At 34.2% G+C, this 16,534-nt stretch overlaps 1 protein-coding gene across 3 annotated transcripts in view; it reads right to left on the minus strand.

Moving 5' to 3' along the window:
- The window catches only part of LOC136812170 (polycomb protein Scm-like), a 33,250-nt gene extending 19,502 nt beyond the window's left edge, over nucleotides 1-13,748 (minus strand). For 2 of the 3 annotated variants that reach the window (XM_067068647.1, XM_067068648.1), the window contains exons 1-9: nucleotides 13,670-13,748; nucleotides 6,207-6,305; nucleotides 5,496-5,640; nucleotides 4,857-5,008; nucleotides 4,407-4,481; nucleotides 3,067-3,168; nucleotides 2,594-2,711; nucleotides 1,873-2,140; nucleotides 950-1,071 (exon numbers count right to left, since the gene is read on the minus strand). In XM_067068647.1, coding sequence (XP_066924748.1) covers nucleotides 950-1,071; nucleotides 1,873-2,140; nucleotides 2,594-2,711; nucleotides 3,067-3,168; nucleotides 4,407-4,481; nucleotides 4,857-5,008; nucleotides 5,496-5,640; nucleotides 6,207-6,302 — 1,078 coding nt within the window. In that variant the 5' untranslated portion in view covers nucleotides 6,303-6,305; nucleotides 13,670-13,748. Of the gene's footprint in view, nucleotides 1-949; nucleotides 1,072-1,872; nucleotides 2,141-2,593; nucleotides 2,712-3,066; nucleotides 3,169-4,406; nucleotides 4,482-4,856; nucleotides 5,009-5,495; nucleotides 5,641-6,199; nucleotides 6,306-13,669 lie in introns of those variants that run through there. The other variant, XM_067068649.1, reaches the window with a different exon arrangement.
- Between the last annotated feature and the right edge of the window lie 2,786 nt (nucleotides 13,749-16,534).

The raw sequence follows: 16,534 nt of genomic DNA on the forward strand, positions 1-16,534 counted from the left end.
TGCATTATGTATTGATGATGTTTTGGTTTGTTTGCAATTGGATTGAGGGCTTTTTATCCCTGTTTTACCAGGATTTCCTGCTTGATTACGTAAATAGTCCCAAACAAGACACCAGAATGCGGGTAGATTACAATTACAAGATATGAACCAACCATAGAGATATCAAAATGCTTTAATAGAAATTCCAGTTTGGACACTGAACTATTTTCATGCATCACATTAAATAATTATTCATCTTCAGTCTGTTTATATTTATACTCTTTTTCTCTAAAATTTCATTTGAAAGGGTAAATTGCTTTTTATCTTTGAGTCACACCTCTATTGGAATCAGTGAGCCCCCCTAAACCCTTTTTCGCTCGACTAACACTGTATCCGCCCTGTCCAAAATGAAAAATGCTTATAAAAAAATACTAAAATACCCGATATTAAAAATATTTTTATTTCACTTTCGATATCAACCACGGCTGCCATTTTTTGTTTGTACTTCTAGTCTTGTGCGCATAGTATAATCAAGCGCTCCGATTGGTTCAGAACTAAAACAATCGATCGGGCGCAGATATTTCAATAGAACAAAAGGCTTCCTAGCCTATATTTCTATAGCTGAATAGCGCAATTCTTATCCTCTTTTCCCAAATCTCTGGTATAACATGCCATAGTTTTGTTGGTTACATCAGTCAGAAAACACATTTTAAACACGGCAATTATGAAAAATTCACTATGGTCAGAGCCCTTAAGTTATCAAAAATAGCAAAAAAAATTTTTTCCGGCAGGCCGCATGAGAGCTTTTTTCCTTAACCCGCATTCCGGAAACACTACATTTTTTCATTTTCGCCTAAATAATAATATATAGCCCACAAAAGGAGGCTCCGTATAATAGTGCGAATCTTTAAAGGACTCAAACATAGCCTCGAGTATTAAAAAGCAAAATACACTTCAAAAGGTAACATACATTTAGAGTGTCGAATAAGATCAGGAGCATTATTAGTTGTATTAGAATAAGACGATGTACTGCTCGTTGAAAGGTGCGAAGATGCAGAAGAGCTTTCTTGTGATGTACTTGAACGACCATATCTAGATTAGAAAAGAATAAAATAGTACTTTAATATTATCATTTCTTAGCTTGTTTACTAGTCTAGATCTAGACTTTTACTTTAAAAAATCTTATATATACCATTTATAGGGGTGAAATAAGGGTGAAAAGTCGAAAACTTTCTTCATCACCCGACCATGGTGAGCGACATATTTTTTCGGCCCCCTCAATTCGATTAGCACGCCGGGGGCCATGTATAATGGTCTGGAAATCGAGTCTACTTGCTTACTTCTAATTGCGATACGTACATAAATAGAGATAGGCTTTGTAAAGCTCTTCTTTCGAACAAGTGGTCGGTTTGATTAAATAGGTTTTGGGTAAGTTATGCAAGCTCTGATTCATAATTCATTATGATTATCAGAGTGTCTTAGCACTCCTCTATTATATTACTAGGGATGGTATTTTGTAAGAGTTTATTTTTCTGGCAACATTGTGAAATTTATGAATAACTGTCTCCTGTTTAACTTCAGGATTAGAGACTCTCTCCTTGGTGTTTGCTTGAGTATATTGTTTAAAGTATGGATTTATAGAAACTTGGAAAATAATTGAAATATGAAAAGGGTTATTCATGATATACAGCAGACTTTTGTTTATTCGAACTTCTATTATTCGAATCTTTTTATAATTCGAACTTATTCATAGTCCCTCTCGAGAAGAAACCTACTAAAAATACTTTCTTATATTATAATTCAAATCGCTCTGTAATCCGAACAAACAAAATTCCCCGTTTGAGTTCGAATTAGCGAGGGTCAACTGTAAAACGAAAAGAACAAATTACTGACCTCCCTTTAGAGGTGCTTCCACTTTCAAAATTATGAATCTGTTTGGCAGCTTCCATGTAACATTTCTCAGAGCACAGTCCAGAGCAATAGATCTCATGTCCATCAATAACAGAAGAGAAGTCTTGTAACGTTGTACAACGTTGGCAAAGTTTACAGTTACCAACTTGTGGTGACGATTTGTTTTCGTCTGTTGTAGTGTTGGAAGCTGTTGTGGATGTAGAGGCAACGATTCCTGTTTTAGCAATTTGCGTAGGCGAGGTTGAGGATTCTAGAATTTGAAAATTTGAAAATTAAAAGCATCAAGTGAGTTACCTTAGTAAAAAGACCGACTTTTATTTTGTTACAGTAAAGAGTCTTTTTTCATAATTAATAATATGTCAATAAGGCCTTTCTGGCAAATTTTAAGGAAAAAATCATAATCGGATTCGGAATAAGTTGTTGCTTTTATATAATATTTTATTATATAATGAGACCTGAGAAACCAAAACCTGAAATTGATGTTACATACCGTCATGTACAGTTTTGAATTTACATATATTTTCATTTGTTAAAATTTAAAATCCATATATTACTGTCAGTTTCACGCCTTGTGCGATCATCTGAAATACTAAGTTTTGAATTTATTTATTTGAACTTTATAACCCAACTTAATAATGACTTTCATACAAACAATATGAATCTTCAGATACGTTAAAATATCTATAAAATATCTTACACACACCTGTTGCTGACTCAGTATTCCAATCGATTTTGGTAGCATTAGATTTAGGTAGAGGTAGTTTGACCACAATACGTTCGTTATACTTCCTCATTTCTACTTCGTATTGATCTTCCCATACCTTTATTGAGAGGAGAATTTGGTAATTTAAAGGTCTAAAATAATAATGGGATATTCTAGAAAAAGTCTGTACCCCCTATGTTGAGGAGGTGTGACGTCTAGGGTGGTCTTAAAAATAAAAATTCCAGGGGGTCTGGTTTTTCGAATGTCAAAATCAGTCAGTAAATTGAGGCGAAGATCTCCTCAACATAGAGCGTACAAATCTTTCTGCCCTGGAATAGCCCAATTTAACAAGAAAGATACTTTAAAGGAAGAAACTTTCGCGAGATCGAAGGTCACCATTCGCGAAAATTAATTCCCACGAAATATGGTCCAATTCAAACGATCAAGAATATAGTTTGAATATAATAGCAAACCTTTCTTTCAGAGTCGGTCAACATGCTCCATTTACTGCTAATCAAACAAGCTAAATCATAAGGTGAACATCCAGGGTATTTGTGCTTGATCTCCTCAAATATCTAAAAGAAATACCGGGTGCGCCACAAAAAAGTTTCTCTCTTTAAAAGTAATTTTCTCGAAATCTAAAAATTTTAAAAGAACCATTCTTATTTTATTGGAAAGAAGAAAAATAAACTTAAATTTTGATGGGTCATTTATTGATTTCGATTCATTAGATCAAAAGTTATGCTCAATTGAATAAAAAAGTTACTTTTGGAAAGTGCTCAAAAATGTTAAAAATCGAACTATCAAATTATTCAGAAGCATAATTACATGATGTATCAGTATTTTTGTTTCAGTCATTAAAAATGATAATTAGCTGTTTAAATGACCTTTTGTTATTTAAAGGAAGGTTGAATTTCAATGAAAGGAAGAAAATTCGTCGAAAAAGGCCAAAAAATCTGGTAGAATTCATAAAAATACATCAAATATGGGTTTCGAGGTAGATTCAGCCTTACATAGACTTTATCCAGTCTAGAACCAAAAATCTGAGGAAAATTTCGGTAAAACTAAATCAAATTAATTTTGATGAAGATTTTGAACCCTTTCGACCCTTCGGTTTCAAAATTTATGTGTTTAGTTAATGAAAAATGCTCTTAATCATGTAAAGGCTATTGCGATTGCCAAATTTAAAGTAAAAATTTGATAGGTCGATTTTTAACGATTTCGAGCACTTTCTGAAAGTAACATTTTTATTCAATTGGACATAACCTTTGATCTAATGAATCAAATTTAATAAATAACCCATCAAAATTTAAGTCTATCTTTCTTCTTTCCAATGAAATAAGAATGGTTCTTTTAAAACTTTTAGATTTCGAGAAAATTAGTTTCAAAGAGAGAAACTTTTTTGTGGCGCACCCGGTACTTTAAAATTATCTATTGTTTTTAAAATGGTTGTATACGGTTTATCAACTTTGAACAAAAAAGGAATAACACATACTACAGGGTAACCCACAAAAAATGAAAAAGGTAACCAGCTATGTCAATAAAAACGTTAGTTATTTCGCAGTTGAAAAGAGCAAAGGTCAAACTTAAATCTTGATATATAATTTAGTCCAATGGCTGGCAGTGGCTCAAAGGCATTTCAAGTCTAAGATTATTATATAGATTATTATCATAATTATAGAATTCAGAATTTAAGATTTTAAAGATGGATAGAAATGCTTTCGAAGTCAAAAAATATTCATCTTTCTATCATATCTTTTATCATTAATGTTTCATCATAAATATTTCTTAAAAATATAAAAATAATACTCACCATATTTCTGTAACTCATGTAAGGTGTCAAAGGTTTTTGTGGAAGTCCTGTTGTGCTTGGTGATTTCGGTGTATGCTATAAAAATAAAATTTAAAAATAAGATTTTAGAGTAGTTTATTTAGAAGTCTTGTCTTAAATTTAGATGTATTTACTCAAAATTCTGCCAGGAAGTTCCCAACCCCTTAATTTGTTGAACTCTTCATTTCAATTACGAAGCCAGAGTCAAAAAGCAACTTTAAATGTGGACATTTCTAGAAATTAAATTCAGAAAAACAGAAATTATACTAACGGACATTAAATAACTTTTATTTAGCCTGGTTTTACATTCCAGAAGCATATTCAAACATCAACATAACAAAAAAAATCAGATAATTTGAAGTGATTCCAACGGTGCATGCATTCTTATTATGATTACACTTGAATTCATAGAGCAACTTGAAAAGAGCATACCGTAGCTTTGCTTTGAGTTCTCGAAACAGATTCGGTGTTGGTGGTGTAAGACAATGGTGACCCAGAAGAAGACATTGACCGAAGAGGATTCACTATTGCTGTGTTTGGCATCTCATCTGGTTTTTGAATGTTCTTCTTGGATTCTTTGCTTTCTGAAAAAGAGAAACAAATTAAAAGATCATTTCAAGTGTCACTGGTATTAAAGGAGGTCACATAAATTGTCAGGCCATGTTCTTTGCTTAGTCTGAACATAACAGCCAAACCTGCAGGCCTTTTTTCTTCATTCTACCAACATAAACATAATAACGACAATTTTTTTATTTGAAAATATTTGAAATTCTTGCAGGAAATTCTGTTTCTAATTTTGAAAAAAAAAAAAACAATTAGCAGAATGATTTTTCTGTAAAAATTCTAGAGTGTGCTGTGCTAGAAATTTTTCAGTTAAAAGAAAGAATATTGTTCCATCTGGGAATAACACTGTTTGTAATTCTACCTACTTCTCAATGCCAAATAATATCAGGCATAAGTTACTCTTTTTTCCCCTAATCTTGATTGAAAAAATAAATGTATTGATTGTGCGGGTAATTTGCAATGCCTTTGAACAAAGAAAACTTGTCACACAGTGAAGAAGAAAATTACTAGCGGCTGCATCATCCAATGGTTTCCATTCATCTTCTGGTGATGAAGGCTCCTCTTTGATGGAATAATGTTTGGATGGTTTCTCTTTGAAATAAATCATACTAGCATAACTATTGATGGGTCTATCTCTGTCAGTTTCTTCACCCTAGAAAAAAATAAAAACATGAAAAAATGACCAAAAGTAATGAATGATTAAACGGGGTAAAAGATAACTGTAAGAATCTACTGTATTTACAGGGCCTGAAATAACAAACTCTAGACATGATGTCCGAAGCAAATCGATTCGGGTCGGACATGTCCGAATGAATTTTTAGCTATGATTGGTCGGATTGTCCGACGTGATCGTTTTTTGGTTTGACAAAAAATTAGACCAGCTAGAAATTTAGAAAGACATTAGTGGAGAGCATTTTTTGCGCTATGATTTTGACTTGCTTCCTTGCTTGAAAAAGGATGAATTGTTTGCTTTCAAACACAACGAATAGAGGACATTTTTAATTGCAGAGAGTTCCTCTGTGTAAATAAGAAGGTTGTGAATTTCAAATTTACGAAAAGATTCTTTTAATTTGTATGAATTTTTTAAGGGACTGAAAATATGGGTTGGACATAATGTCCGATTAGAATCTATTTTGGTTGGACATTTCATCGATTGGGTCGGACAATGTCCAATATCCGACCGTTATTTCAGGCCCTGTATTTATAAATACTTTTTACTGAATGTGATTCTTCAATTGTGTCTCTAGTTTCACTAGCTTCTAGCAGCTCTTCTCGGTGCTCAGTCAAATCATTCTTTGTCGTACTGTCAGCCATAATCTGTTAAAGAAAGACAGATAATATTTTTTTTCTGGTAAAGATACTTGCTTGAATATCATTAGAGTTCGATGAGTAGAGTGCAAAACATTATTTGGTCAAAAACATTGATTAGGCAAAAGTTCAATGTTTTTCATCAATGACTGTCAGGAAATATTTTTGACTGTTAAAATATACAAATTATTGACAAAAAATATTCAACATTGACTGTCAATTAATTTTCTTGAAAACTAAAAGATAATATTTCCTGATTTACAGTCAATTTTTTGGCATTGACTGTCTATCACTCATTATATTGAGAGTTGTCAACAAAATAATTGACCTGAATTGAAACGTAATTTAAAAAATGACTAATTCACAGTTGCAAATATTATTTCATTCAATATCTAGGATATCCTTGACTTTTATCCAATTTGTACTGCATGTTACATGATGGCAAGTAATATGTGCTGAGTAATTTGTTATTTAGCAAACTGAAGTATTCTCCTAAAGGCCTTAGCTTCCTTGTATTTCTTAATTAATATGTACACTTTTTTCTAAGAACCAGAAAATTTTTCAGAGGCTGGGCTGCTCTTATACTTTTGGCACTTTGAGCCTCAAAATTTTCTTACCCTGTTCTTATTTATAGGGTGTAATTGAGGTATTTTAAGTGTTATACCCAATTTTTACTACTTTAACCCCTAGATTGCTTGAAATCGAGTAATTTCTCAGGCTCACCATTGTTCTTAATGATAATTCGTAAAACCCCCTTCCGGTAGGTGTTTACACCTACCGGAAGGGGGTTTTCACTACACTGACAAAAATGCATTTTCTAATTATTCAATTAACCCTTTGAATGAAAGATATGCCACTTTCAACTTGAGAGGACTTAGCTGAAACACAAAGTAACATTTTTTTCTAGCTAAAAAATATAGTTAGTGGTATAAGAATGGTGGCTTTAGGGGTGTTTTTCTTTTTTATCCACAAAATTTGTAAATAATCAATACCAATAATCCCTCCAGTACAAAGCATCAATGATAGTTTTTGTAGCTTTTTATGTTTTAATGGTTGGATATATATAATCAAACCCTCTATTCAGGTGGAAATTGCACCCTTTTTCATCTTGAAATTTTTTTTTGCCAAGTTAACACCAGAAAATCAAGAAATTCCAGTAAAAACTCAAATAACAATCATAGTGTGCAGAGTGGTCTGAACCCCCCCCATTAATATTTCATCCCCCCTATAAAGGTATCCCCCCTATTCTTAAAATTTTTTGATCCCACACCATTTACAGGGGTCCGAGCCCCCAGCATATAATTTGTACTCCCAGTATTGGGGAAGAATTTTGATGAATGAAATCAACATATAACATAAAAAAAAATTTTTTTAACAAAAAAGTTACTATCCCCCCATTTTTATTTGACCCCCCTAAAAGCTCAAACCCCCCATTTTAACTGGAAAATTGCCCATCCCCCCCTATAAAGCCTTCCTTGAAAACTCAGACCCCCCCCCTTAAAAAAGGGGGGGGGTTCATACTATGAACAAGCTGCATTATTTCTTTGTTGTATACAGGACAGGTTCCAATCACTAATCATGATTACCTACCAGATAAAGCAAACAAATGATACAAAAGAGCCTTTTAAAATGTGACAAACTTCTTGTTTTACTATGTCCAATGCTTCTTAAAAATACATTTTATGAAAGTTTATGAGCTCCAATAGCATTTTTTTGATGAAATTTCACACTGAAATTTCACTGTTTAAAAGAAAACCCTATCGGTAGGGGGTTTTCTTAACTAATAGAATTTTAAGGTGTTCTAGCAAAAAACAATACTATAAGATCTTGCAAATGCATTGATTCGCTCTAAAAAGTTTTTAAGACAGATAATTTGTTGAAAAATGTTTCCTTTGAGACTGGACTAGTCTGGTCTAGCTCTACCGAAATTAAAATGATGAAAGCACCCCCTAATGTCACAATACAAGTATTTAAGGTTGTTACACCAATTGTATTTTCAAGATTTAAGTCTATATACATGAACCAAAGTAAGATTGGACTTTTTCTGATGAAAAATCCATCCTAATGTTGAGGAAAGTTAAAGTGACTGATAATTTTGGTTTAAGAAATAGCAAAATATGGCATTTTCTGTGTTTTGAACCAATATTCAAGATTCTAACAGATATTCACCCTTGAATCTGATAGAAAACATGAAATGGTCACATGAAAATACCAAAACAATTCCAAGAAAGTGCACTTTTTTTCATTATAATGCATTTTCATATTATTTTGGTCATGAGAAAACCTGGGGGTTTTATAACCTCTTCCATTCTTAATTCTAACACTAGATTTTAAATTTGTATTGGTCCATGATATGTTCAATGTCAAAATCATATGTATAGAATACTTTTGCTGTGAGATAAGTTTCCAACCTGCCAGATAATGATATTTTGGCTTTTCTTGTGTTAAATGCTCTAATTTTACCAACAAATTTCCATATTTTTTATCAATTCAAAAAAATTGGTAGGGGGTAAGGGGTTTTCTACCCTTCTGTGAAGCATAATAGTTAAAGATACAGCAAAGCTTTAAAATTATTGTTTAAAAATAAGATGTATTATAGCCTTATGTGTAACCCTATGAAGTTTCAGGGCTAGGACTTACCTACTTGAATTTTCATGGACAGTTTTCTGAAAAATTGCATTTTCAACAGATTTTTTTCCGAATTTGCAATTTTCAGCTGTGTGCCTTGCTAAAATTAGCTGGAGTATAGCCAAACGTTTTTTTGCAAAAGTAACTTTACTTTATAGACTAGTGTAACATACAAAAACCAACAGTATAGGTTTAAAGGTCTAAGAAGAGTATGCATTCATAAATTAGGGAGAAAAACACCTTCTAGTAGGTGTTTTTCCGTACGAATTATCATTAATGTTCTTATTTTTTGGCGATTTTGAGCCTCATTGTTCTTATAAAATTGTTCAGTTCTTATAAAGTGTATATAAAAAAATGTAAAGAGAAAAGGTATCAGTGTACTTTTTCTGGTCTAAATATAATGTGATAAATAACCTCCCCAAACAACCCATGATATCTCATAAATTGTAGCTATCTAACTCTCGCATCAAATTCCCCATTTTTCCAGAGAATTAATAACGATGAAAAAAAGCCATATGGAACAAATAAACAATAATGACCTTTATAGGGTACGATTTTATTGTTTGTCTGTTGTGCAATACACTGAAAAGCCATATGGGTGGCACAGAGAAGATTATTGAAGCTGCTTCAAATTGAGTAATCTCATAGGGGAAGATTTAAAAATCTCTTTGCAAAAGTGCTTGCCTTGATAAATACTTCACGGAAGCAATCTTGGAAGAGACCACTTTCCTTTTTGTTGCAGATTTTAATATCAACTTTGCATTGCAGCTCAGTCTAAACTCCTAGGATTAGAAACTAGGCAAGAATCTCATCTCTTTTCTCTTTCCCTTAAAGACAACAATACAATGCTGACATTAGTTGACACTACACTTTTCTAATACACTTATATACACTATATATAAAGGCGCTGTGGTATAGTGGTCATTGACCTTGGTTGCTGCACAGGCGACGTTGAGGTTCGATTTGCAGCAGTTCACTTCCCAAGTGAATGAACCTTCGCCTGGGTCAACCCATGCCATGTGAGGGGAATTGGGTAGCCAGTCCAAGGTGCTGATGGGGCGCTCATTGAAAGTATCTATAATTGCAAAAATAGGCCTCAAAGCCTCCTGCAACTCAACCAAACAGAAATAAAACATAATATATACAAGTTAAATCAAAAAAAAAATTGTAGAGTAGAGCTGTGAGCGGAGCTGCGAAGTTCATTTGTTTTGAAATTTTGCTGCTTTGATTGGTCAGTCATTTGATGGCTACTATGCAAGTTTTCCTCCACTGATGCAAGTTACCCGACTTCACGGTAAACAACAAAGGCGACCATCAATAATTGTTCTGTTCGCGTCGCCCGACCGACTCACCTTCAAAACATAAATCTTGAGTCAGCCCAGTCGCAATAATGTTGGAAATTTTTTTCAACTAAGCCCTTTTCTACATCACCATTTGCTTCAAGTTTTTGTTTACTTCACCCACATTAGTCCCATTTGAGCTTTTTTCCATCCATCCTAATTGAAATTATCATGTCGAAATTCACTGGCATGAGCCTGGGACCCCCGAGGGCCAAAAATTGGGTCCGGTTATAAGGTCGACGCATTTCACTGAGTTTATTTTAGCAAATTTAATGGCAAAAGATTCTGTTTTTTGCGAACAGAACAACATATATATTCAGTGGCACAAACTCAATTTCGAATTGAGTTTTCAAACTCAATTTTGTAAAGAAAAAAATGTGAAAGGTAAATAATGCAAGATAGAAGAGAAACGACGGTACAAAAACTTGAAGGAAAATCAACTCAATCTATTGTAATGCGTCTAACAAACAAGTAGTTTTCAAAGGTATAAAATTGAGTTTCAAATAAGTAAGTAAGTTAGAAAGTTCTAAGGCCATCATCATGAAAGCTTTAAAGTTTTTTTTTTGTACTGATAAATAATAGGAGCATCTTTTGATTTATAGACAAACGTTATCAAACGATCCCTACACAACTGGTGGGTATTTTATATTAATCTTTGCTTATTTCTGTTCATATTTTAGCTATAAATAGGTGTAAATAAGATACATTTCTTCCTTTACTGAAAACTACCGTGACTCTTATCGATTTTGATTCTATGATTTATTGCTACTGTAGAAAGTATAGTTTGGTTGCAATGAAACTTTTAGTCTCGAAATTGGGGCATATGCGCCGGATATCTCCGGCACAGACTCGAGATTGGTCTTGGAGCATTGGTGCAGAGCTGATGTATACACCAAATGTTGGCGTGAGATTTATTATATTTATTATTCAATTCCTTAACATAATTAAGCCTAATTCAAACACATAATTATATGGCTGATTACAATTAGCCTAGAGATGTAAGGCAGTAAGGGGAGAGCGGGCAATTAATTCGTAATCACCCCGCTCTTTGTAATCATCCGTCCTGTTGCGTCCTGTTGTAAACAAAGATTTTTATTTGTTGAAAAAAATATCGCTTGACTTATTAATCATAGACCTTTTCGCCATATTGAATTGTATGCAAAAATACAGGAACGAAAAAGCCATTGTTGGATTTGGAGTTGGAAAGTATGCAAAACATATATGCAAGTTTACACAAAGATTAAAAAGACAACAAAGCATCTTATAAATAAATATTATAATCATTAGAACAATAAAAGATGGAATTTCTTAATCCAAAAAGAAATATTTACAGAATAACAAAAGCCTTTTAGAAATTTGTTCTTAAAGACATAGCATATTCTGTTTTCATGCCATTAAAAATTTCCACGAAGACGGAGTACACACATCAAACTTTCAAAACACGCAAACTGAAAGCAGATTATGACGTCACACATTATCAATGTTTTGATTTGATCATTTGGCGGCTCTATTCCCAGGAGAATAATTTACCGTCAGCCGAATAAGGATTTCTATTTCTATTTGGTTGAGTTGCAGGAGGCTTTAGAGGCCTATTCTCGCAACTATAGACGCTTACTAATGAACATCTCGTCAGCACCTTGAACTGACTACCCAATTCCCCTCACATGGCATGGGTTGACCCGGGCGAAGGAACGTTGACTTGCCAAGTGAACTGCCGTGAGTGGGAATCAAACCAGGCTGCTTCATTTGAAAATTTCAGGCGTGTGGTCAATCACACTCCTAAAATCTTAATTTTAGTAATTTAGGCGTGTGATAAGGAGTGCTATGCACAACTTTCAGTTGTGAAACTTACTTTATGGGGTGTGATTGATCGCACTCCTCAGACATTTTAGGTGTTTGTGGAGGTGTCCGGTGCCGCGGGTCGAAATTTGAAGTGGTCGGGCCACATAATATAGTGTCTAAGGAGGCGCCACCATGGTTGGCGCCGACGGGCTGGAAAATTTTGCGAATTTCACTCCTCTAGATTGGCTAAAGCAGCCCCTTTTCTTGAAGAAGATAAAGCTCATAAAGCGCTTGAATATCATGCACAAGGTAATGTTTTTATCTTGCAAGAAAGCAAAAAAATGAGAAAAAAAAGAAAAGAGAAATACAAACAAAAAGAGAAATACAAACAAAAAGAGAAATATAAACAATTAGATTAGATTAACTGACTTTTCAAGACATTTAAAAAGTTAATTTTTTACTTCAAAAAAAATTCTTTACTCTGAAAAAAAGTGGTCGGGCCATGGCCCGACCGGCCCTACCGCTGCCGTGGCGCCTGGGTGTGCGCGTGCTATCGCACGCCTCAAATGATGCAGCCTGTCAAACCCTAGCCTCTTGCACAGAAGCCAAGGTCGACTACCACTATACCACGGCACCTATATATAGGATTATTTTGGTACCTTCGCTGGTGATTTTTCAGCTTGAGTTTTTGTCTAATATAATGGTTTTTTGAAGTGCTTGTTCTAAGAGATGAGCAAATATAATTATTTTTAGTTTTCAAGAGAAACAAATTTAATCTTTCTTCTAGAAGATTATATATACACAAAATTCTTTAATATAATGCCAATTATGCATGTAAGTTTTATATTAATACTTTCTTTTTGCATATGTTTTGCATAATTTCTAAGGGAATTTCATCATGGCAATTCGGCCACCATAATTTTTGCATACAATTCAATATGGCGGGTAGTGGAAAGGTGAAAAGGTCTATTAATTTTACAATAGCGCAAATCGAATGTTTTTATTAGAAAGCAAGGTAACAACCCCCCCCCCTCAAAAATTTTAGCGTCTGCCTTACGGCGGCAATTTCCTATTTATTACCTTTTGGTGCAGCTTTTTGGCTATACGCCAAAAACACCTCAGACGCAACATTTCTTTTCCAGCCAGACTGGTGAAACTTTAAAGTCCTTTTCAAATTTACCTTCTTCAACCAAATGGAAATGAGATTAGCTTATTTGGTCCAAAATAAAAGTATTGCTTTTATCAAAAGATAAGGATTGACATCAACATTCACATTAAACTTATCCAAAACATTTCAAATTTATACTGTAAGGTTGTTTTTATATTTTCATAATCAAAGTTGTTAGAGTTTTTAGGCTACTAAGTCTAAGATGCAAGAAATCCTGAAGAAATCACCTACGGTTGACGGTATTTAGGACGTTTAGAGAGCAAAAAAATTTTCGTCGCCCAACCACTGCATTGAAAAACTCAATTTTTAAGACCTAAACCGTAAACGGTGGTAAAGGTTTATAAGGTTAAGGAAAAGTAAAGTGCTTGGAAATTTTACCCTGATCTCTAGAACTAGAGCCATGCCTAGTGTAAAATGAGAAAGAATCTGAATATCACACCAGACTGTGTACATACCTGATGAACCCAGACCAAACTTAACAGCTATAAAGTCAAACCAGATCTAACTTGGCCAAAATCAAAAACTCAAAAAATAGTCCCGCTGCTGAGGTCGAAAATTGTTTCGTTTCGTGATACATCTCTTAGATCTAACTTTTTTTGGTGGAAACTCGCGAATTAGTATGTGTAGATTACAAAATCGAAAAGTTTCCGCGATTTTCTAGTGCAAGTGTCGAGAAAATCGACTTAAAAGTTGACTTTTATCGAGTTAATCGATTTTAATCGATTTTCATGAACTTAACAGTTTCTAGGTCATGAGTTTTCACTTTTATGATGCATTTTGCTTGTAAATACTAAAAGCCATCAAAATATTACAATAATAATTAATTCAAGCGATGAGAATCGGCTAAAATCGATAAAATCATCGATTAAACAATAAACATCGAATTTCAACTGAAAAACTCCGAATGAGTCTGTAGACTTCAAAAATTGTCTGATTTGGCTGAAATTTTGCACACTTGGCCCTTGGGTGAATATCTGCAGATCTAAGTTTTCATTTTTTGAAAGTTTGGATTTTTGGGGTCTGGGGACGAGTTTTTCGTCAAAACGAGGCTGAAACTTAGGGGCGGCCTGCAGACCTCAACAATGGTCAGATTTTGCTGAAACGTTGCACACTTGGTCCTTGGGTGAATATCTACAGATATAATTTGTCAATTTTTGAAAGTTTGGATTTTTGGGGTCTGGGGACGAGTTCTTCGTCAAAACGAGGCTGAAACTTTAGGGCATACTGTAGACTTAAAAATGGTCTGATTTGACTGAAATTTCGCATATTTGCTGCGTTAGTGAATATCTGCAAATCTAAACATCCAGTTTTTTAAAAATATTTATATTTGGGGTCCGGAGACGAGTTTCTTGTGAAAACGAGGCTTTGCGTGGGCAGCCTGTAGACTGGACAGGGTTAAATGGATGAAATTTTGCAAAACTTTTTCCATACTGATTTTCCTTTTTTGAAATTGTTTTGAAAGACCAGAAACATGTTTTCCGTCGACGACACTTAATCCATGGGAAAATTTTTACGTTAGCTCCAAAGAAAATAAAAATTACTTTGCTGGATCATCTTCAGTTAGCGAAATTTGTAGACGAATGAACAAGCAAACCTTGACACGAGGAACAAACACTTAAAAATATCTTTATGTGGAGTTATGATATGAGCGTATAGTGATCGTGTCACTGCCAGGACTGTCTAGAAGCAGCCGGCGAAGTAATTTTTTAGAAATATGTGTTCTTATTTGCTAGGAGGGAGCTTTTTATGGTCTTCAAGTTTTTTTTATTTAAATGATGTGTTCTAATTTCTAGGAAACCTGTAGCTATGTCTCCCAAAATTTATCATTATTCCATGGAGGATGTGTTCTGAAATTAAAGGAGAAACCTTTTGCCTACAAATGTCTAATTATTTCCTTGAAAGGTGTGTTCTGAAGCTTTCTTTAGCTTTCTAGGGTTGCCAGGTAACAAGAACACACCAATTTTTCATAATTTTTCGATACCCCTGTCTCATTGCATCTCAGAACACATCAAGTTTTCTAGCTCCTACAGAACACCTCCTAAAAAAGATCGCCTCGTCGGCTGCTTTTGACTGTCGTATATATTACTAATCTATAGTCTGAATAGGTTTAAACGCCGTAGGATTTGTAGATGAGAGCAAACGAGCACTCATTTTAGACCAATATCGCATTAATCTTGTATATTTTTTCATGATAGTGGTTGAAGCCTAGTTTTTCATGATGGATTATATTGATATACCTATCTCGTATTGCAATATGAAGGGACCTGGTTCTTTGAGTAAAATAGATCTCAATCGCTTTCTTCACTCTTGAGGTTGAATCAAGGTTGATAAACGTCTTTAAACATTTCTTCATTCTTTATCAGCTCGATAAGACGTCGTATAATTAATCCAGGAATATTGAAAAAGTGAGAAAGAATCACCAGAAGACAAAATTGTTGTTGTAGATAATGTTTATAATAGCAAGCCTTTAGTTATTACCTCACTTTGTCTCCTTTATTATTCTACACGGGACCAACGTTCGGTATTCTCTATTCAGGAAAAATTCCTAGAGTAATCAGTGCACTACTTTTAATAGCAGCCTAATAAAACCTCCCGTTTCCTGTTCTTCCCCTCAATGAAAGACTGGTTCTAGGTCAGAGATCTCTGCAACTGAATCAAGGGATGGGGAAGTTGATGTTCAAATTATCGACCCTTTTTACGCCGGCTCTTATTGGCGTTATTTTAGAGCTCGTGGCCTAACGTACCGGCGTTAAAAAGGCTGACGTAAAAAGAGCCAAAATTATAAATTTTAAACCTAAAAGCGGGGTTTCTTTTTTTTGAACCATTTTTTCACAATCGAAGTGGCTTTCTGAACAAATTCAAGGTGGAAATTACCGAAATTCTTGCCTCGTATCCAAGTAAATAAGTGAATTTCGACGATAAAAATTTTACGCAAATTTTCCTACTCACAGATGGCATTTTGATGAAATATTCTGTCATAATTTTCTGTTTTGAAGCCTAAATTAAATTGCAGTTTTTGCAGGTTTTGGTGTTATTTGCAGCCCTTATTGGCGTAGGCCCAAAAATGGGCAGTGGCGTAAAACGGACCGATGAGGTAATATGAATTGTCACTGCACTGAATAAAACGAGATATAAATCTTTCTTGAGAGAGAGAGGTACATCCCTGTGTCACGATCTGGTGGGACCACTCTACTCATTGAAAATAGTTGCCGTAAAATCGTCCCCGCTAAGAAAGATATGCTGAAATTCCAATGAAGTACAGTAGTTCATGAGATTTATCTCCAGAAGGAAAAACTAAGCTTTTGGGGCTGAATCTCCAT

This window comes from Clytia hemisphaerica, unplaced genomic scaffold, assembly GCF_902728285.1.
Source record: "Clytia hemisphaerica strain Z4C2 unplaced genomic scaffold, Clytia hemisphaerica genome assembly, whole genome shotgun sequence".
NCBI classification, from domain to species: domain Eukaryota; kingdom Metazoa; phylum Cnidaria; class Hydrozoa; order Leptothecata; family Clytiidae; genus Clytia; species Clytia hemisphaerica.